Source organism: Lynx canadensis, chromosome A2 (genome assembly GCF_007474595.2).
Source record: "Lynx canadensis isolate LIC74 chromosome A2, mLynCan4.pri.v2, whole genome shotgun sequence".
Taxonomy (NCBI): Eukaryota; Metazoa; Chordata; class Mammalia; order Carnivora; family Felidae; genus Lynx; species Lynx canadensis.
Genome location: NC_044304.2, coordinates 78,886,990 through 78,910,254, shown reverse-complemented (window position 1 = coordinate 78,910,254; position 23,265 = coordinate 78,886,990). Strand labels below are relative to the sequence as shown.

Below are 23,265 nucleotides of genomic sequence, written 5' to 3'. Positions count from 1 at the left end.
CCAATTTTTGAAAGTGCTCCCTTCCTACTGACCTAACCTCTGCTTCCCACCGCGTCTGGGCCCTCCGCCCCCTCCTGCCCTCTGGACCTCACTCCTCTCTGCACAGCAGCCTCCAAATTCAAAGCAGCCATCACATGCCTACCAATCTTTTTAACTGTTCTTTTCCATGTCTCACACAGCAAAGACTGAAGTTTTTGATACTCACTGAAAAACTTAATTTTAAAAATTATCTGGTATTATTTGTCAGAGCAACGTGGGACCAGAAAGGCACGATGTTTCCAATCTGTTTGGCCACATCTGTTGCCTCAGATCTTGATAATTTTACACAAACAGCTACTATTTTTCCATATTGTCCAGCACCATGCTTCTTGCTGTAGCACCAGGGGGCATATGATACAGCAAACTCAGAAGAATTGTTAATCTTTGAATAACAGACAATTACATATATTGCCTGTTGCTCTTTTTAGTGAGAAGAAAAGTGCCAAGCTTTACACATACAGTCTTTCATTTTAAATATATCAGAGAATTTGGGGGGGGGGATGGAATAAGAAAAACATGAAATAGCACCCCCTTTTCCATACACACACACACACACCCTTCCAGCACGGGACCACAAAGCACAACCCACTTAGAGGAAGGTGCTGAACTGGCTAGGAAACAGGGCCAAGAAAGAGAAACTGAAATCGGCTTATGGAAGAGGGCCCACCGGTGCTCATCAATTCACAGGTCGGCAGCAAGTGAGAAAATGATGCGCTGGTGAGGGCCGGGGGAGGGTCTAGACACAAGTAAACCCACGATGCAGCCCAAACCAGTATGATACACAGCGGGGAAAGGCGTCCTGAGACCCCGAGAAAAAACATCTCCGTCTTCTCTATGGGAACAGACTCCATCAAAGGGACTATGGGCGGCTACTGGTGTCTCAGAAATCAATGGACAGCCCACAGCAACAAGCCAGAATATTCTCTAGATTTGGCCTTATATACAAAGGAGGAGAGATTAAACACTGGTGTGTGGGGAAATCCTTTTCCTTGTCAGTAAGGATAGAAGGTCTGTCAGAGGTCACTGAGAAGGCCTCCCGCCTTTCAACCTCAGACAATCTTTCCTGAAGACACTGCTGTCTCATCCTCCTCCACGGCACGAGGGAAGGGTACAGCCCGCAATCTTTCAGAAACCAGACAGAATTACTTGAAGCCATTTTGCCACCACAGAGGAGGCTGTGATTCCTGGGGGTGGTGGGCTGAAGAGGGCCTTGAGTAGAGGTCGTCTGTCACAAGACCAAAGCAGGCTAAACCCTAGAACACATCTGAGAAGAATTCTTCCAACTCTCAAGGCGCTCAAGACAGCAACCTTGCCCTCACTCATCCCACAGCAGACGTACTCCGCAGTTGGGAAAACTCAGACCACACGTACTGGTGAGACTGTCCCATGATAAGCGCTGCGGGATGGGCCTTTACATTGAAGGAAATGGTCAAGGCCGTTCTTACCATGCATGCTGTGCTCCAAATGTCAGCAGGTGTGCTGTAACCTGCCCCTATTAAAACCTCTATGGATCTATACTGACGCGTCTGGATGTCTTCTGTGAAGTGTTTATGCTGGAAGGGAACACACTGTATTAGTACAGAGGAAAACAGACATGCAAAAAGAAAAAAAAAAAAGCGTCTCCTAATCCATGATCGTGACCAAAATGCTCTAAAAGAAAACTTTACTTACCACCCAACAAGCATTTCCCAGGTCGGCAATTTTAACTCTAATTTTATCTGCGTTCCGTGGATCCAGGGGGTTCACCAACAAGTCGGCCGCCCGGGTTTTTGCTGGCATGAGCAAAGAGCGAGACAGTTAGTACTTGGGAGGGGTGGCTTGCGTCTGTGCACACACTGTCTGCCGGGCACAGTCTCCTTTTCTAGGGAAGTGATGGGAGGATCATTTAGGCCTGGAGCCCTGCAAGTTGAACTCAACAGAATTTGAAATTCTTGGTCTCCATCCCCGGAAGATATTTCACAAGAGAGAGCACACTGGGCTGCCCAGAGACCTCACCGGCTCCGCCTTGCCCTTTCTCCTTATATTGCTGATTCCGCCACCTCTAGGATGACCCTACTCTGCTCCCTTCTGCATCTTTCCAGCTGCTCCTCATCGCATCAGAGCCCATAGAGAACCACATCTATCTTGGTGCGTTACTACATGAAACACTAAAGTAGAGACAACATGTTCCCAGATGGCCAATCCCTTTCTAGGTGACACACACTTCACCTGGTAGCCACATCTCCTACCTCTCCTGCTTGGGCTGAGCACAGAGACCTCAAAGGTTAGATGATGGCTGGTTAACAAATACAGATTACAGGCCAGGACTAATCAGTTTGGGTTTAGCTTTGGACAAGTAACGCTCCACAACAGAGGTCTCCTGAGGCCACCTGGGCCACAGGGCAAACCGCTGAGGTCCCTCCCAAACTTATCAAATACTCAGGCCACTCTTAAGCCCAGTGACCCCGAGAGAATCTCAACAGCGGACACAGGGCTAGACTTCTCAGGGTTCCTGGGGCCAGAAGAGCTTTATGGACAAGCCTACATCATGCCCATATTGGGCAGGGTTAACCAGGGGGCAAGTGACAAAGAAAACTAACTTGGAGAGGCCCAGACAGGAAATCCTGAAGTGACTGAGCATCTTCCTCAAACCTTAAAATGACTTATAAGCTCCAATTTCTGGAAGGGATGAGATGTAACCATGGTTCTTACTAATGGAGAAGTAATTCTGAGATGGTATTTACAGACTAAACAGAAAAGTCCACTCAATGCAGAACATCAAATACCCTTTCATCCGCTCAGAGCTGGGCACTGCTAAAACAAACCAAACCTCCTTTTGGGTACACCCACACCGTGGAGCCAACAGTGCTCAGGGGGCTCTGATTTCTGGGCATCCCTCCCAGGAGCAGGGGCACCTACAGAACTCCCCAGGAGGGGCCAGAGGATGCAGAGAAAGCTCTGGCCAACATCTTAGCCCCCAAGCCCCACTCCTCCGGCTTGTGGGTTAATGTGGGTGGGCCAGCCTCACATGTCCCCTTTTGCCATCTGCCCTATGACCACATTCCTCTTTTTAAGGATGCCGATCCACTGTGGACTTTGCCAAAGGCAGTCTGAGCTGGCAGAACAAACACAGGAACTCGGAAACGACGAGAAGGAAAGAAGCACAGAGACCCACACGAGGAGGCAAACTGGATACAGTGATTGAAGGATGGGAAGAAACAGAGCTTCAGGAGAAACAAAAACACTGACCCAGTGGACAGACAGGCAGCACCAGAAACGGCCAGATGAATCCCTCACGTCACTCAATCAAGGAGACTCAGCAGGCAAGAAAATGGAATTCGAGGTTTACAGAACCGGATTCAAGTGGACGTTTCAATACCAACAAAGTTGTGAGACTCTGGAAAGTGACCTAACTCCATGAGGCTCAGTGCTCAAGAAAGAAGCGGAAGGGGCCGTGCCACACCCCCCTCCAAACTGACCAGCCAACCCAGTGGCCTGGGAGAGCGAGCGGGGGGGGGGGGGGGGGGTGCTCCACCGGTGCTGTGACCAGCCAGACTACACTCCCACTCCCCGCCCCAGGCTGGGGCTGCCTCTGGCCAGAATCAAAGCTCCACCAGCAGAGAGCAGGCAGAGGGGGAGGGGAGGCCAAACACTTGAGATCAAAGGTCTAAGGAAGAAGAGGGTGAGCCTCCAATTCTGACTGAGAGTAAGCCCAGTGCCTGAGGGTGCGAGTGTAGGGAGGCATCTGGAAGTGCCACCAGTGTCCTAAAGACATTCCCCGGGAGCTGCATGAATCAATGAAGCCAGAGGAGATCTGGCCTGAAAAGACGCATCATCACACATGTTCAATACGGTTTCTTTGTATTTAACACCCCTCATTTTTGATCACTAAACAAAGTCTCTTTGGTGACAGGCTGTTACCCTCCTGGTTCAGGTCTGTAAACGGTGACCCCGCTCACAGCGCATCCCAAATGATACCAGGGAGTTCATCTCAGAACTTGAACTGTACAGGAACACAAACGAGGTAAAAGACAATCTACTTGGTATATCCGACTTCCTTTACTCAGTGTGATAATTACCTGACTGCAACCCTCAAAACAGCCCATTTAAACAACAGGCACTTGCCAGGGACTAACACCAACTCTGCTTTGCCTGGGACTCAAATCATCTCGGCTCGCTGAGTCATTATTGTGGTCACCTCTCACAGCTCTTCCTAATGCTCTGCCTCTTCCAAAGAGGGAATGAAAAGTGGGGATATGTCACTTCACGAAGGACAGGGCTCTTAACTCATCTCCGGTGGCCTGGGGTCCTAGCGACACTACTCATTCCATGTGAACCTATCCTAGAAACTAGTAAGATAGCTGCGGGTGGTGCCTCCAAGGGACGAGACCGCCATCATCACTTACGTGCAAGGCACTGTGCTAGGCTCGTGCAGACTCTCTATGGTTTGAGGCATCCCTCCAATAAACACACGAATACCTTCTCTGCACCCAGAGGTTCAACACCAGGCCCCGGGAGATCTAATACCTGAGCCTGGCCCGTTCATTCACCGAGTATTTACAGAGTCCCTTCTGTGTGCTGTCTCAGCACTGGGACCAGCATGAACAAGGCATGCAGGGTCCCCCCTCCACAGCCCAAGTTAGGAAACTCATGCACTGGGGGGGCGGTGGGGAGATGGGGAATATGGATAATAAAGTAAAAACGAAGGAGTCGCACACCATGTCAGGTGGCTCTAAATGCAAAGAAGAAAAACAAAGCAAAGAAAGGAGGCGGACAATGATGAGGGTGTTCAGGGGAGGTCTTTTCTCAGAAGGTGACTCTGAGGAGAGGCCTGAACTAAGGGAGGCGTGGAGAGAGAGGGGCCCTCAGCAGAGGAGACAGCAAGTGCAAATGCAAAGTGCAAAGAGGGAGAAACAAACTTGCACTTTTGAGAAACTTAAGGAAGAAGCCAGCACGGAGGTACAGAATCAGCAAGGGGGGCGGGGGGAGGGAGACAAGGCCAGAGAGAGCTGTCAGGAAATGGCCTGCAGAGAGCTTGCAGGCTTTAGAGTGACGCCCCACACTGTTATTCTGAGTGGAAATGCACTGCAGGTCCTTCTGGAGGAAAAGGGAGGGAAGAGGACAGGGTGTGCCCTAAGGAGGACAGGCTAGGCAGCAAGAGTCACAGCGAGGGCAGCGCGGGGCCCATATTACAGCAGCTGGCACAAGGTCTGGCAGTGATCTGGGTCCCCACCAAGTGGCAGCGAGTACCTTGCAGGTAAAGCCAGCAAGACCAGATGGGATGGGCCACGACACATGCTATGGCTCCAAAGCTAATAATCCCAGAGGAATCCCGCCTCCTCAGCCTTTAGTGGCTCCCCAGTCACTCCAGGGAATAGTCTGCATCCTTCAGCCTGGAGAGTGAGTTCTTCTGGCCTGACTTTTCCTTCTGCTACTTCCTAATGTGTGTGCCCTGGTCTAACGACAAGGATCTACACCAGCTCTGAACATGGCTTGTTTCTCTTGCCTCGTGTTCACGCAGTGGTAGATGGCCAACTACGAGCCTCTGGGCCCCACTCCTTCCACGCAGGAAATGAACCCCTCCCGTCCTGGAGGCGGCCCACCGTTACCAAACGACCAAGCTGGAAACCAAAACTGAGTGCCTCCAAACAAATGAGTGGGTAAGGAGATCCTGACCCTGCTGCGTACCTAGAATTTCACAATACTGAAAAGGTCTGCTTGGTGAGAGACTTGGGTCAAAGTGAAAAATAGACCTGCTATTTCTCCCCAATGCGAGATGTTCGTACAAGAGAACTGGTGCTGGGACTGAATACAGTTTTGATGGTGAATGGAGACAGGTGGCACAAAGGTAAGAGGAGAAGGAAAAATACCCAGATTATCACTGATTTGATTGCTTGTTACTCAATAAATGTTTATCACAGCACTGAGTTAGATGCAAAGGATACAAGGATAAAAGCACACAGCGCTCCCAATGATTTTACATCATGGTGAGGAAAAGATGATGGAAACAGTGAGCATGCAGTTAAGTAAAGCATGACCGGTAGGTAAAGGGGGGAAGGGAACAGGACCGCGTGGGAAGCGATGCAGGGTTAGCGTTTGTACCAGCGGGCAAAAGAGTAAAAGTTGGCCGAGAGAATGGGCAGTGGAGAAAGGGGAAGAGACACTCCCAGCAGGAAGAAAGGCAGACGCAAAGGTACAGAAGTAAGAGCGAACATGCCATTTACACACAGACGCTCTTCGTCAGGTCTTGAAAATAAACCGGGAAGTAGCTACGCTATACTTAACGACTGCAAAACCTTTTCATGGTTTACTCCTTCAATAAAAAGTGTCTGAACATTCATCTCAGTAGACACCTATTCATCAATGGCACATATCTCTGTTCCTACATTACATACATGACAAAAGGTAAACAAAAACTAATAACAGAAACTACCGGAAGACATGGTTGACTCCAGCCTGGGGCAGGGAAGGTATGAACTCGGGACGTGGTTCCAGAAAGAGAGGAAGCAGCAAAGAGCAATGGGATTGTGATAAAAGGACAGAAGAGACCATTCGAAGAGGCTCATGTGGACCAAACTGAGGACAATTCCAGCATCAGGAAACAAGAAGCTGTGAATGATTACAAGACATAACCCAAAGCGGTAATTAAGAGCAAAGGAACCCATGAGCGCACGATGTGAAGGCACATGCGAGAGACTGTGGGGCAGGCGGCGTGCCAGGGAGGAGCACCAAAGCCCGCCTTCTGGAAGCATCTTCTCTATCTGGCCGCTCCAGAGTTCTCTATCCATTTATAATAAACGAGTGATCCAGCCAGAAAACGAGTTTCCTATGTTCTGTGAGCTGCTGGAACAAATTAACTGAACCTGAGGAGGGGGTCGTGGGAACCCCCGATTCATGGCTGATGGGTCAGAAGCACAGGTGACAATGTGGACTTGCCACTGGTGTATGAAGGGGGGCGGGGGTGTCTGGTGGGATTGAGCCCTTAACCTGTAGGATCTGGTTCTGTCTCCATAGAGTGTCAGAAATGAGTTAAATCGCAGGACACCCAGCTGGTGTCAGAGAGCTTTTGGGGCAGGGAAAACCCCCTACCACACATTGGTCACCAAAGGTGTCAGAAGTAGCGTGAAGGAGACAGACACAGGTGAGTTTTTCCCTATGCGAATCTACCTTCCAGTGTAAGGCATCTTATAAGCACCTTCAAAGAGTCCTTGATCGGGTAAAAGTAAAAAGGAACAGAGTATGTTTACCCAAGTAAGATAAAGAAAGCACAAAATAAGAACCGACATCCTTAAGTGATTAGTTAGAGCTACTTGAGGGGATTCTGAGAGCTACTTGCAGGGCTGGGTCATCAGTGGACTCATCGTGTGTTAAACACTCTTGCCAGCAGAGGGAGCAGAGGAGGATTCTGAGCTGCTCTTCCGCGGGCTAGAATGGAAACCATGAGTGATGCCCCGGGTTTGCTTACTGGAGTCCCTGAGCAGGTCACAGGCAGAGACAGGCTGTGGGGCACTCACTCTCAAAATACTTGATATAAGTCATCACATAAAATTCCATGCCACTTGCTTTAAATTGGCTTTGACATTTCAAGAGCTGAGTCCTACAACCAGAAACAACTATCAGAATAAAATCAGAGACTTCTTCCTTAACACAGACTAAGAGGAGGTATGTGTTTTCCTTGAATAGAAACAAGACAAAACAAAAACCAAAAGCAAGACTGTCAGATGGAAGTACAAATATTAAACTATATATTCTGTAAAAGCCACCGGTGTAAGCTGCTGGATATGGAAGGTTTCTACAAATGCAGATGTCACTAACTAAACACAGAAAGAACGAGAAAAGCTCAAAAATGGAATCTGATAGTCAGAGAGCCAGAGAAAGCCCTGCTGGGACAGAAGACAATTTAAATCACATTACTTATTCAGGAGGACAAAAGGAATAAAGCGACAATGGGGAATTCATACATACATGACATGCCCACCTCTGGCCCATTCCCTTCACAGCATTTGTCAAGGCTCAGATACTCGGGCCACTGAAAGGACACACTTGGTGGGGAGGGACACTTACTTTTTGGCAAATCTCCAGTGCTGGAGGCTGAAACCGTCCGGCTTCTGTCATGGGATGGACTGCTTTCCTCAGGCTCGGTAAGCGGGGATCCCTCGGAAAGTGCAGAACCACAAGCCACAGGTTCTAGGGGCCCAGAGAACAAGGATGTGGAAAAACTCTGGAAACTGTGACTCGGGAATTTTATGTCGTCCATTTGGCAATTCACCATTGAATTGTTCATAGGAGCTGCTATATGTGTAATCACTTTCTGCATTTGGCTCATCAAGGTTATATTCCTCAGGATTGGGACAATCTTCTTCATCGTCATCTTCATCATCCAGCTGCTGCTCCAGTAAGAACGGGCCATTCTCAATATGGCCGTTGGTTCTGGGGGACTCTATCCACGCAGGGTCTGTGCTCGTCAGTTCTGGTTCCACATCATCTCCATCTTTCTCAGTGTTTTCTTTCTCAGTGTCTTCTTTCTCTTCCTGGTCCTCAGCCTCACCTTAAAAAGTTGATGGGTTGAGAATCAGAACATGTTACTCTTCTCAACACAGTGGCACTAGGTACATATTTCCTCCAACAAGAGACTATTTTGAATGTGTTTAGGTTTTTGTTCCCCCGTTGAGTAAGCTCTACACCCACCGTGGGGCTCAAACTTGTGACCCTGAGGATCAAGAGTCGCATGCTCTGGGCACCTGGGTGGCTCAGTTGGTTGAGCGTCTGACTTCAGCTCAGGTCATGATCTCACGGTTCATGAGTTCAAGCCCCACGTCAGGCTCTGTGCTAACAGCTCAGAGCCTGGGGCCTGCTTTGGATTCTGTGTCTCCCTCTCTCTGCCCCTTCCCCACTCACACTCCATCTTTCTCTGAAAAATAGATAAAACATTAAAAGAAAAAAAAAAAAGAGTCACATGCTCTGCCGACCGAGCCAGCCAGGCACCCCTGAATGTGCTTAATTTACATACTACACAGCAAAACACCTCTTGGCTCTCAAGGTAAAATCTTAGGTTTTCTCAATCTTATTTTTCATTAGTAAATAACTGGCTTACTCTTATTAGAAGAAGTTAGATTTTGGGGCGGGAAAAGGGACTATTTCCACTTCTACCCTCTCTTCTACAATCTTTAGAAAATGTGGGTACATTACTGTTAGGGTAAAAGTTAATTACAAAATAAAGAACATTCATTAGCATGCTCGAGATGTGGTGTCAGGTAGACATTTTCCATTTTAAATTTTTTTTTTTTCAACGTTTATTTATTTTGGGACAGAGAGAGACAGAGCATGAACGGGCGAGGGGCAGAGAGAGAGAGGGAGACACAGAATCAGAAACAGGCTCCAGGCTCTGAGCCATCAGCCCAGAGCCTGACGCGGGGCTCGAACTCACGGACCGCGAGATCGTGACCTGGCTGAAGTCGGACGCTTAACCGACTGCGCCACCCAGGCGCCCCAACATTTTCCATTTTTAAAAAAGTGTTTTGAAATACTAACGTATTTCTGGCATTCATTTTACAAATGAAGTGGCAGACAGATTCCCATGTTCCCCAATCCTCACATATGAAGCAGTGACACCAAGCCCACCAGGGTGGGGACCTGGTGGGTGCCCACTAATGAAGTGCCAGGACCCCATGCAGACTGACCCTTGTCATTCGCAGGCTCGCCCTCAGCTGCGTCCTCTAAGCCAGCAGTTTTGAGCTTCCCCTCTGGGCGGTACTCCTCGTCTTGTTCATTGGAAGGTACAGCGGATGAGATGTTTTCTTCTATGATTTTCCTTTCCGCTTCTCGCTCCAATTCTTCTATTTCCTGCAGGCGCTTTTCCAGCAACTCAGCCTGCCTTTTCTGCTTCTTTTTCAGTTTTTTCTTTTTGTTCTTAGATATTTTTCCTATCTACAACATGTTAAGAAAACACCACAGGTCAGTTTGCTTCTTTTTAAAGCACTACACAAGAGTGCAAGTGTGAGTGGCGTGGCAAGCCCCAACCAATCCTGTTTTCCAGGCCTGAGTTATTTATTACAACCAAATATGCCCACAGAGGAGATCGATCTCGTGTGTAGGGTCGCAGTAAAACCGGAAAAAAGAAACCAGCGCCGCCTACCATCATGGAAGGGGACTGCCAGCAGGCCCTGACCTCAGAGGACACGGCTCCAATCCAGGAAGGCTGTTTCATTTAAACGCTGAGCACAGCAGAATACGCTGAGGTACTCTGGCCGTTCGACAAGTAGCACCCCTTCCAAGTTTTACTGGCTGCTGCCCGTATACAAGCTAACAACATCCCCTGTCCTTCCGGTCTCACCCAACTCTCAGCCATGAAAGAAGACCTTGCCAAACCAAGTGGGTTTCAGTCACTGTTGGTCACAGCTCTGTTTTGTGTTTGGGTCTCACACACGGAGCTGTTGTTTATCAACAGCCGAGATGGCAGAAACTGTCAAAAACGAGCATACGAAGTAAAGGGAAAAAAAGAAAAAGCCACAGTTTCAGTCTGCCTGCGATCAGGGCCACCTGACTTGGAAAGTGCTGGCAACGCACAGCCTCCAGTCTCTCCACAGAGTCAATATCGAAACAAGCTGCTCGAGCCACAGGAGGGCTGCAGGCAGGGACCGGGCCGTGCAGCGAGCCAGGTGGCATCATCACTATAGTTCCCGCCTGCACTGGGACTTCCACTCCCAAATGAGGGCTCCTGGCAGCGCATTTCCTTTCAAGTGCTTCTGGTTCATAAAGTGCTTTCAAGACTTGCACATGACTCATCAACTCAAGACATATACACTCTATCCTCTACTGGAACTAAGCGGGTTTAGGGACAATGGGGTAAGACTGAATTCCAAGCACCTCGTTTCATTTGAATGGACCACAAAATACACAGTACTCTTTTATACATAACTACCAGCTGGAAAACACATTAGAGTACAAGCTTCAGAAAAACAGGGATCTTGGAGGCAAATCAGAAGTAACGTTAAGTGTTTCTGTAAGAATCACACTTCAAGCCCGATCTCGACCGCATCACCCCTTTCACCAGACTCTGCCAACGGCACCCCAGAAAGTGCTCAGGGAAAATAAAGATCAAACGTGGAAGGGCTCTAACTATCCCAACTCTAAAAAATCCCTTCGACTTGTCAAAGCGGTACGTCTCATCTATTCAAGGATACACGGCATTTGTGAACATGCCCGCCCTTTACATTAACACGTATTAAACACCTACAGTTGAGAAGGGAACAAAGAAAGGTACGATCCGATTCCCAAACAACCTTAAATGAAAAAATCCTTGCAAAAAGCAACAGAAACTAATGTTACAACTTGAAAAGCTCAATAAGGAACAGCTGCTTTTAACAAGAAGGTGAGTAGAAGTGTGTGTGGAATAAAGTACTTACAGGTTTTTGCTGTGGAGCCGTACTCACTAAAACAAAATGAAACAAAATGAATGTTTAGAGGAAAACAGACATATATCTTTAGGTAGGTTATCTGAATTGTAAAACGAAAAGTAATTATTGTCTTTTAATTGCTATCCAGCTGGAAAACTGTTTAACCTCAGTGCTTCTTAATCATACAGATCTAAAGGAAGTTTTTCCAACTCAAACGAATGACTGGCTCTTAAAAGGCACAGCAGTTGTTGTTCATATGGAGCCATTTTTCTTATTTGTCTAAAATTAAATACCCATTTATTTAAAATCCAAAGCACTGATACGAAAATGGAGAAGAGTTCACAAATGTCACACCATCATCTAAATTTGTTCTACAATGAAATGAACAATTTAGATAAGAGGATGTACATCTGTGTTTGAACAACTATTTGGCAAGTGTATACAGCTGAAATAAATCAAAAACTGCAGCAAGTATTCCAGAAATCGCATGACCAGCCTCTGCGAGCAGCCACAGCTTGACAGACTATGGTTCTATGATCTCAAAAAACAGTAAAAAACAAGAGTAGGAGGTGGTGCATCTCCCAGAGCCCCGGAGCTGCAGGACTTTAGCCCCTCAGCCAGCACGCTTGCCTGACAAACACACTAGGGCGCAGACAATGTGCAGACATGGTCAAAGTAGTCAACACTTTGCTGCAGCCACTATACCTGTAAAAACCCGATGTGAAACTCTACAGGCCAATAAAGACATTGGTCTTCTCCCACCCTAGGGTCTTTTGTAACGCACTCCAAAGCTACCAGCTGGACTAGGTTGATGTAGACTAACTGGAGACTGGGAAGCGTTCTAACAAACCTGAAACTAGAAAAAAAATCTGATGACTACAGGCCGGCTACAAGTAACCCATTACTATATACGCCTCTGCAGAGAAGCCTGCAGCATAAGAAAACGTTCAAGCATAGCTGAAGCAGCACGTAAGATTTCATATGATCTTTTAAGGGAAGGTGAAGTTAGGTGTATGACAGCATAATAATTGGGGGTACCTTCCTTTTCAAGAAAAAGGTCTCATCATTTCTAGCAATCAGGCTCTTATGAAAGTCCCTAATGTACGTGCTTGACTCAACTACCTTCAGTGTGCAACTCTGCAGGCTCTCAGTGCCTCCAAACAAAATGAAACAAAGCTGCTTCAGCTCCCTCACCTGCAGACCCGAAGGAGGAGGAGCACCTGCTTTCTGCCACTCGGTGGCCTCAGCTGCCATTCTTCGCACATATGCATCATCCACACACATCAGGATATTCTCCGGCTTTATGTCCGTATGAATGATCTTGCACTTACTGTGTAGATAATCTAACCCTGAAGGACCTGGTCAGAGTAAAATCAAGAGAAGAGATGGGTTATTAATACCTTTCAACATTACTATTTAACAGTAACGTTCAACATTTCCTTGTAATTATGTAACATAATCACAAGGCACAAAGGGTATTTAGTAAAAATCTCCATCCTGCTCCAGGCCCCCAAAGGAGCCCAGAGCCCTCCCATAAGCAACCAATGTGTATCATTCTGGAGGTAATTTATGCTCATGGAAGCAAATGCATCTATAAATATACTTTTGTATAACAACTTTACTGAGATGTAATTTACATACAATTCACCCTTTTAGGTGGACAATTCAATGGTTTGCAGATGTGCAACCATCACCACATGTTAATTAGAACATTTTTTGTCACGGAAAAAAAGAACACCATACCCACTGGCACTCAATTCTCCATCTCTTCCAGCTCCTCCAGCCTTAGGCAACCACTAGTCTCCTTTCTATCGCCATACATTTGCTGGTTCTGGACATTTTATATAAACGGAATCATACAAAATGGTCTTGTGTAACTGGCATCATGTTTTGAGAGTCCATCCGTGTGTAGCATGTATTAAGTACTTCCTTTAATTGCCAAATAATGTTCTGCTGGTTATGCTATCCTTTGTTTAGCCATTCACCTGATGGATATTTGGGTTGTTTCCACTTTTTGGCTATTATAAATAATATTGCTATGAACATTTCAGGCATGAGTTTCTGTGTGGACACATTTTCATTTTTCTTGGATATATACCTGGGAGTGCAATTGTTAGGTTATATGGTGACTCTTCTGACAAACTGCTTGCTGTTTTATTCAGTGGCCACACCATTTCACATTCCCACTAGCAGTGTATAAGGGTTCCAACTCCCTCGTCATGGCCTACACTTTGCTGTCTTTTTAATTTTAGTCACCCTGCTGGGTATAAAGTGTGTATCTCACTGATAGGCATTTCCATGATGTCTAATGATGTGTATACATTTTTAATATTGCAAAAAAAGAGGATTAAATAGCCTCAGTATCCACTAAAACTGCTGAAACAAAGTATCAACAAAAACAAGACCCCAAAAACTTAAAGTGCAGTGACCTAAATACAAAGCCAGTTTTTCTCAAATTATTTCCAGAGAGGAAGTCTTTCAATTCTTTCCATAAGCAAAAATATTTTTTAAAATATCCCCATTGTGTTCCTATACATTAGAAATTCTACACTCAATAAATATTAGCATTTAATAAATACCATACACTTGAAAAATTTTTTTTTCAACATTTATTGAGAGACAGAGAGAGACAGAGCACGAGCAAGGGATGGGCAGAGAGAGAGGGAGACAAAGAATCCAAAGCAGGCTCCAGGTTCTGAGCTGTCAGCATAGAGCCCAACACAGGGCTTGAACCCACAAACCGTGAGATCATGACCTGAGCTGAAATCAGACACTTAACCAGAGCCACCCAGGAGCCCCAATGTCATCATACACTTTAATCATTTAGGGTATTTGTTCACAACAGAAGTGGGGAAAAAGACGAGAAGATACATGGTATTATCCAATTCTAGTAAGTTCTCAGCAAGAGTCCAATGCTTCTACTGTATCTGGCTAAACAACCTTAACAGATGACAGTATTAGGATATGAGGGGACAGAGGTTTCAAAAGGAAAATGGAAAAAAGGAAGGACCCATCTCTTAAACAGGACGAAAATCCCTATACTCATCGAAAGTAACTTTCCTAGGAAGGATTCTTACATGACTTCGCTGACCAAGCATCAGTCAAATTCCTGGAATAGGTCAGGTACCTGGTTTGAAGTGTCTGACAACAGCAATAAAGAAAGCCCCCTGTCTCCAAGGGGCTTACAGTCAGAGGGCTTACTGTCTCATGCCTGAAGGGAGAGGGACCAGCCAAGAAGAAACCAAGATGAACCATGGCTACAGCAAACAAAGTTTAATGAGCTCTTGACAAGTGCCTAGTAAGTACCCAAACAGTAAACCAGATAAAACTAGAGTAAGAGAAGGAAAGACACTTGTCTTACCGTAAAAATAATTTAATGCTTGCAATATACTGTAATTAGAACATTTAAATGATGGTTTGAATATCAAAGGACCAGTAAGAAAGACTCTTTAAAAAGAGTCTTTCCATAAAGAATAAGGTTATAATCCAGACAGGAGCACAATCCAATGGGCCTATATGCTCTTCACCGACATCCATGCATCTTCTTTGTTCAACTGAAATAATACAGGGAATTTTAATATCTGAATAATGAGAGATTCTGAGAAGTATAAGAATTAATGGACAGGAACAGTGATGATTTCTAACCTATGGAGGGCAAACGGACAAGATTTTTTGAGAAAATTTAAACAGTTTAAAATTATCCCAACTGAAACTGCATTTCCATTATCAATATAAACTCCAAGTAAAATGTCCCCATCTCTCCACCTCCATTCCATGCTCAGGGCTCTCCTATTCTCCACCTGAGCTCCTTCACGGAGATCAGGCTGTTTCACTGTGTGGGAGGCCACACAAGGTAAGAGTTAACGCGATCCGGTATTCAAATGTGTTCCTAGGGGTTGCCAGTGACCAGAAGCACTTGAGATGAACAAAGTGTTCCCAGCAAGGACTTAAGGTACCAGATTTTTAAAATACCTGCAGTTACACTCCATTGGGTTATCCTTCCTTAAGAAGCAGAGCTTATAAGTCTGACAATGAACACAGTGAAAGACTCGACCCCTAGGACAAATTAATTAAGATAATGCAAATCTTCAAGGAAATAATTAAGGGACACAGTAAGTATGGTGTTAAACATGACCTTGGATTCACACCAGTCCTACACTGCTGCCAGATTCATTCTCTCACTGGACAAAGTACTTAACCAGAACATTCTCTCACTGGGCAAAGTACTGTCTGAGCTTCCACTTCCATATTCATAAAAGGGGGGGGAGGTGTGTGTATATATCTACTAAATAGAAATATGGTAGGAATTAGAAATAACCTATGGAAAACCTACAAAAAAACAAGGTTTAGCTCATAGGAAGCTCCAAATAAAGGACAGAACTGAACTAAGTCACAACACTTGTACTGGTATTGACTAAGTAACTATAACTTCGTTAAGTCACTTAATAAACTTCTCTGGGTCTCACTTCTCCCACTCGGAATGTGAATGGGCTATACCTGATACGTTCTGTGCTACATCCCAGCAATGAAATTGTGGTTTAGTAATTTCCTTTAGTTCTGGACTACATATTTTAAAAAAGCCTTTAGCTACAGACTAAAAAGAATGGTGTTATTTTTAAAGATAGCATTTCTTTTCTTAATGAAGTGTAAGCAATAAAGAGCCCCAGAATCACTAAAGTAATGATGGGCAATCTCCTAACCATTTAAGCAGAGCATCTATGATGATGCACAAAAAAGAGGAAAAGCAGTGAATAAGCTACATGCCCATGGGTAGATCTTCTCTTGCAAAACCTGAAAAAAAAAAAACCTCAGAAAAGGCTTTAGCAATTTCCCGAGTTTTCCTTCACTTGCCAGGCACAGTTTACTTGCCTTTCTTGCCTAAAAAGAAAAACACATACTTCGCCTCATCAGCAGGAGGCAGCAGAGGCTGCAGAGACACCCTCCAACTGCCATCTGTGAAAATCTACAGCCGCCATGAGAGCAGAGATAATCCAAGCACAGACGGGCCAGGGACTGGGCAGGACCTCACACTCGGAGGAGCCAGATCACACCGCCCAGGAGCAGGGCCAGTTCTCTCCTTGTGAAGCCAGACCCGCAGGTTAGCGGCAGCACAGCCGTGAAGCAGAGACCAGGGCTGGGAGCCAGGAGCCCCCGGTTCCGGTTCAGAAACAGATTAGCTATGGCTTAGAGCGAGTCCCCTTCCCTGACCTCAGATTCATCCGTAAAATAAGACGCTTGTCAAGACCGTCTCCAGGGCCTCTTTCTCTACACCTGTGAGGATGGTGAGATCATCTATTACTGGCGTGAATGACATAAACCTACTCCTCCCTACCATGGCTTGCTACAATGGGTCCCGTAATCGTGCAGATACAAGAGGAGGAGTAGGTCAAGAGGAATGTGGGAACTTCTCTCAGGGCTGTGTCCCTCACTCTGCTCACCACCCAGAAAGCACAGCTTCCCCCCAAATCCTAAATTGTGAAGACAAACAGAATGAGAGCAACTTCCCAAATTATTTTCTGACTCTGGTTACCACATGGAGACTTCCTTCCTCCCCCACCTGAACAAAGGACATGGGGCCAGGAGACTCGGCCTGCCCCTAATTCTGTGAGTAAGGCCTTGCTAATGCAGCACGGAGGGAAGCCCAAATGGTAGCCAGAGGGGCTGGCCCACGCAGGAGCCTTTCACCAAGACAGTAACCCCTCGTGGTGTGCACAGAAACACCAGAAGGGCTCTCCTCAAGCCTAGAAACTTTCCCACTAGAAAAGCTAAGGTTCCCACTGGATTTCTCTTCCTCATTCAACAGATACGAGGTAAACCCTACAACCTGCTTCTGACAATTGTGGTGTTCAACTGAATGGAGGACTGCGGGAATCCCAGCTCAACAGAGGGGGCAAGAACTGGATGCACATGCAGACAAAAGTCTCAGTGGGCACTGTCCTTGTTTGCTTTGTCCCGAACCAGCATTCTGCTCCGTGTTCTAACTCGCACTACTGAGAATTCATGAGAAAACCCTGCCGTGATGCCTCCGAACGTAGTTGGGACTAAAGAGCAAGCCAACGTGCCCAGCACGGAGACCACACGGCACAGAGCGAGCTGGGCACGAGGCTCACCACTCTTCAAAGGGAGCAACTGCACCACCTTCCTGAGTTGATGACCCAACATTCTGAGGAGGAGAGTCCCAAGTTAGGTCAGAATATGTATCACCATGAAGAATAAACCCAAGAACATGAAAGTGTTTACCAACTTAAAATTAGTCTTCTGTTCTATAATTGAAAACTGGCACAGTGATAATGAATTCGCTGATCACTAGGAGCAGCAGAATAAATGAAATGGCAAATAGATACTAAGTGTAGACCAAAGCAGTCATAAGAGGTGAGTCAGCTGGCCCACGTAGGGCCAGGCTTTTCCTATGCTCCCAGGGCTCCTGCCCCACGGGGGGGGGGGGGCGTTGGAAAAAGCCCCTCAGCTTACACATGCCATGCCGATTACCAATTACTTTGTAAATAAAATCCAATGGTTCTACTTTTTAACAATCTGCCAGCTCTCCTATTAAGGCAAAAAGAACCATTTACCACAAACAGAGACATGAATGCACACTTTTCACAAAGAAATGCTACAATTTAAATGCTCCCAGACCTTTCTACATAGACACTTCAGAGCACCCTGCAGTTGAGAGAATGGGTTCTGGAATTACACCACCTGAATTCAAATCTTGCCCCCCACCGCACGCCAGTAACTGTGGGGCTTAGGGAAGATTTTTACCCTCTCTGTAAAGTGCCCTCTTAGAGTGGAGGTGGTGACCTCTCTGGCCTCATCAGGGTGTGGTGGAGACTGGGCAGCATAATACAAACACAGCGCTTCAAACAGTGGGCGTCTAAAGAGCACAGGAACTGCCTGTGACCATCATGGCTACAGAAAAGAGTAAAATAATAGTTTAAAAATCCAGAGCTACAACCTGTAACTGCTAATTTTTCCAGTACTGTAGCAAAGTCACCAAAAACCAGGGCCTTGACCTTACCAAGAAGCCACTTCTTAACAGGGCTCCTGTAAAGGACAATGAATTAAACCATAAAGTTTACAAAAGTAGAACATCAGCTACCTTTTCAATATAGAAGAGAATCAAAGCCACATTCAAAGAGGAGCAACAGTTGGGCGCCTGGGTGGCTCAGTGAGTTAAGCATCTGACTTCAGCTCAGGTCACGATCTTGAGGTTTGTGAGTTCAAGCCCCACGTCGGGCTCTGTACTCACAGCTGGAGCCTGGAGCCTGCTTTGGGTTCTGTGTCTCCCTCTCTCTCTGCCCCTCCCCTGCTTGTGCCCTGTTTCTCTCAAAAATAAAATAAAAAATAAACATTTAAAGAAGAGCAACAGCATTTGAAGAAGCCACATCACCTGCAGTAGACCTTTAATGCACCACAAATAAACACGGCCAACACTAGCATCCTTTTTCTTCTTCTGGATTCAGAAATAAAATCGACACATGAAATAGACCTCAATAAAGCTGATTTAAAAAGAAGAAAGAAATGAAAGCTGGGGGGTGAACAGACACCCACAAGAGGCTACAACTGAGCCGGTGCAGCAGCCTGGGGGAAGGCAGGGGCTGCCCACGGCATCCCAGAAGCCACCAGCACGGCCCTTCTCCGACCCAGAACCAGGTCACCAGGGCTACCTGAGGACGGCTAAGAACTGACCAAAGGACTGGTAACAGTGTATCAGAAGCCCTGAAAAAGCAGATGATTCAACAATGTCATTAGTTTTAAAATGATCAACAGGTGGTAGTGTTGTCGACAAGCCCATCAAATCACAGCAAGTGAGCCATTTTGTAGAGTAAAAAGAGAAACGGACACATCTTCCTTCATTTAAGGAAAGACAACCAGTCACAAACATCCTTTGACCACCTACTGCATGAAGAAGCAGCAAAGAGAACTCACACACGATGCGTCACTCTGAGAGCTCACACGGCAGGTGGGAAGACACAGTGGCTACTATGCGCCGGTTGCCGCGCCGGATGCTTTATCAGCAGTCCCTCCATAATAATCTCCACAATAAAGCCACAAGTTACGAACTATCATCCCAATTTTACAAATGTGAAGACAGGCTCACAGAGGCTACGTGGTCCGATCAGGGTCACAAAACAGTAAGTGCCCAAGTTATTATTTGAATTGAAGTCTATTGGCAAGGCGTGTATCCACTGCACTTTCCCCTGTTCCAGGTTCTCAACAGGAGGGAATTCTGCCTCCTCGGGGACATGTGACAAAGCTGAGAGACGCTTTCAATGGTCACAGGTGCGGCGATGGCAGCTGATACAGGCATCTAGTCGGCTGGCAACACCCTACAATGCACAGGGCAGGTCCCCATGACAAAGAATTACCCAGTCCAAATGTCTTGTGCCAGACCTGTCGAACTGTGGCTCGTGCTGTAAGACTCCACAATCATTAGGGAAGGACCCAATGCAGGCCGCAGGCATACTGAGGAGGGCACAAGTAGCATTTTGAACTGGGGAAGACTTTGTCACAGAAGCAAAATTTGGTTGAGTCTTTAAAAACATGGGCAGAGGGGCGCCTGGGTGGCGCAGTCGGTTAAGCGTCCGACTTCAGCCAGGTCATGATCTCGAGGTCCGTGAGTTCGAGCCCCGCGTCGGGCTCTGGGCTGATGGCTCAGAGCCTGGAGCCTGTTTCCGATTCTGTGTCTCCCTCTCTCTCTGCCCCTCCCCCGTTCATGCTCTGTCTCTCTCTGTCCCAAAAATAAATAAAACGTTGAAAAAAATAAAAAAAAAATAAAAACATGGGCAGAAAAGAAAAGATGGTATTTTCAAGAACCTAAGACAAAGGAAGTGATCAAAGATGTGCAGCTAAAAAAAAACGGGCAAGGTGAATAACTTTCTCTAAAATACCTACAAAATGAAACTGGTAACCATTTATGAATAAAAATTCCGGTAAATCAACATGTATTTACAAACACCTGGGCATTTTTGAATATTCCTAAGAGATTGGTAACTTGGTTGGCTCTAGGAGAGAAACTGGGTATCTGAAGGACATACATTTTAGAACACTCACATGTATTACCTATTTTCTTTAAAAGATTACTTAATGGGAAAAAAAAATCACCTGCTAGGAGACAAAAGCTGAATCAGGGTTTGCAAGGGGAAATACGGGCCGATACCAGATGGCAGAAACCCATAAATAGGTTCATTGGAAGAACAGTGATTTAAATGTTATCGGACATTAGGTCAAATACAATTCCAATGGTGTATATGCTGCTGGGCAAAATGCTAAACACAAGACCTCCAGAGCCAGACCACCTGGGTATGAATTCCGGTTCCACAGCTTACTACTTTTTAAGTTAATTCCTAACTAGGAGTGAGTTACTTAACCTCTCAATGCCTCAGTTCCTCTCCCATAAAATCAGAAGGGTAAAAATACTTATTTTGCAGAGTTACTATGAATACTCAATGAATGAAAAATGGCAAAGTACTTACAACTATGCCTGGCACATACTAAGCCCTGAATAAAAATTTGTAATAATCAGGCCTTCTGGGTGGCTCAGCTGGGTAAGCATCTGACTCTTGGTTTTGGTTCAGGTCATAATCTCACCATCTGCGGGTTCGAGCGCCACATCAGGCTTGCACAGACAGCTTGGAGTCTGCTTGGGATAATCTCTCTCCCTTGCTTCCTGCCCCTCTCCACTCATGCTCTCTCTCACTCTCTCCAGCACGCTCTCGGCATAAGTAAATAAACTTCAAAAAAATTTGTAATAATCAATAGTAGTATCCCTTTACGTTGTAACAATAATCTAGCAAGGAAGGTACCATTATTATTCTCACTTCATTCATGATGCAATTGTGGCGTAAAGAGGCTAAGGAACTAAGCTGAGGTCCCTTAGCATTGAGAAGGACACATCTGACACCAAAACCCAAGCTCTTTATCACCCCACATGTTGCTTCCTGAGAGTGAACAATGAGCAGTTAGGCTTTAGTCAACAGGCAATGGAGAGGTACTAGAGGTTTCTAAATGCAAAGTGCGAATTACTGAAGCAAAGTTTCATTTTGGAAGGTAACTGCCAATGGAATGGAGAAAAGCCTGGGACAGGGAAGCGGAACAGCCTCTGGGAGAGGACAGAGAAGGAGAGGACTGGCTGGAGGTGATAAGGGCCTGAACTAAAGATGGTGGTGCTGGAAGCAGAAAGATTGGGAGTCAAAGACCCGATGCCTAGGTGACAACTGAAGCACGGCAAATGACAGTTGACAGGGGTGAGTCACACAGGGTTAGCCTGACTGAAGGCAAAGGAGGCCACACAGTGGAAGGGTATTAGAAAGCTGGTGTACCTAGTCTGGTTCTGGGAAGCAATGTAACTGTGAGGTCTATTAATAAAGGATTAAAATACTGAATCCACAGACTGAATCAAAGGGAATGAAGGGAAACTCAGATATATAGATTATTAACTGGGATATATATCAATTTACTGCTTTGAAAGTTACAAATTTAGGGGAAAAAAATCCAGATTCCGTATTCTTCTTAAAAAAAAAAATAAAAAAAAAAATATATATATACACACACATATATACACAAAACTTCTAATACTGCCTACAATAACTAAGTACAGAAAATGAAAACTGCATCTTGAAATTTTAGACCAGTGGAACACTCGAGTTCTCAGCCTGCAAAGCAGTGTATGTGAATTACACTGAGGATAACACAGTCATTAAAATCATTTGTTCTTTCAGCAAGTACCCACTAAAATTCCATTAAACCCCAAGAATTTCATCGTTAGATTTACAGACTCTTTCATGTGCTATGAAAGGCTACATTTTGTTTCCCTTTTCTGGAACACAAAATAAATACGAATGGTTCCTCTGGGAAGTCACCTTCCTTCACTGCCCAGCCTGAGTTGTGACACGGTCAGTCGCTGTGGCAACTGCACATATCTTTCAAAGTACGGGGTTCAAGGGAAAGACAGACCCTACGTGAAATATATGCAAGGCAGTATTTCTCAAATTATTTACTTTTTGTTAGAACAAGTAAATCTTAATATTTTCAGGGTTTATCAGAGACAATTAAGAATTTTTTTCAGAGTTTTAACAAGATGATTTTTTTTCAGAGTTTAGAGTTGCCACTGATAGTTATAAATACTGAAGTGTTATTTAGGGATTGAAAAACTGACGTTAATCACAACCCCCCCCACACACACACCATGTTAAAGGGAAATTGTTTTTTCATTTGAGCTATTAACCATGTTAAAATACTAAAGTGCTACTATCTAAAGTCTAAAGGGGAACAGATATTATTAAACAAAATCTGGCCACAAGTCTGTATACCTAACATAATACTATGTACAAGTATAGTATTCCACTGTATAAGCCAAGGCAAAGAGCCCCTCTCCCTCCAGCCTCTCTTCCTGTGTAACATATATAATGTTAGAAGACAAGCTGCCAATTTGCACTGCAAAGAGACAAACATAAATGGTGAACACTCAGGCTGACTCAACAATGCTACCTATACACAATTTCAAAAGTTAAAAACCTACTTATATGCATATGTGCAAATACCATCTATACTACAATTGTAAGGAAGGTTCTTTTGTAGGCTTCTCTTGAATTCACAATTCTTAATTGTAAATCATTCCCTGATTCTTTACCTATGTAAGAATTCTGAACTGAGGCCTGTATTTCAGGTCTGGAAACCCCTGAGCAGGCCTTGCTCAAGCTCTGGGCCCTGGGGACAAGAGAAGGGCACCAAATCACCTAATCCTCTTCTCAAGCAACCAAGCAACAACCCCGCCCCCCAATATTACTTCCTTTGCAACATTATCCTCAGCAATTATCCATGATGTCAGAACAGATAATTCAGAATAAGT

The 23,265-nt window shown here is 45.4% G+C and overlaps 1 protein-coding gene across 1 annotated transcript in view; it reads right to left on the bottom strand.

Annotated features, from left to right (window-relative positions):
* SRPK2 (SRSF protein kinase 2) overlaps positions 1-23,265 on the bottom strand; it is a 252,973-nt gene that overhangs the window by 18,785 nt on the left and 210,923 nt on the right. Inside the window, 9 exon segments of the mRNA XM_030307792.1 lie at positions 1,485-1,592; positions 1,711-1,811; positions 8,083-8,236; positions 8,238-8,566; positions 9,699-9,945; positions 11,424-11,449; position 12,177; positions 12,609-12,763; positions 20,786-20,795. Coding sequence (XP_030163652.1) covers positions 1,485-1,592; positions 1,711-1,811; positions 8,083-8,236; positions 8,238-8,566; positions 9,699-9,945; positions 11,424-11,449; position 12,177; positions 12,609-12,763; positions 20,786-20,795 — 1,131 coding nt within the window.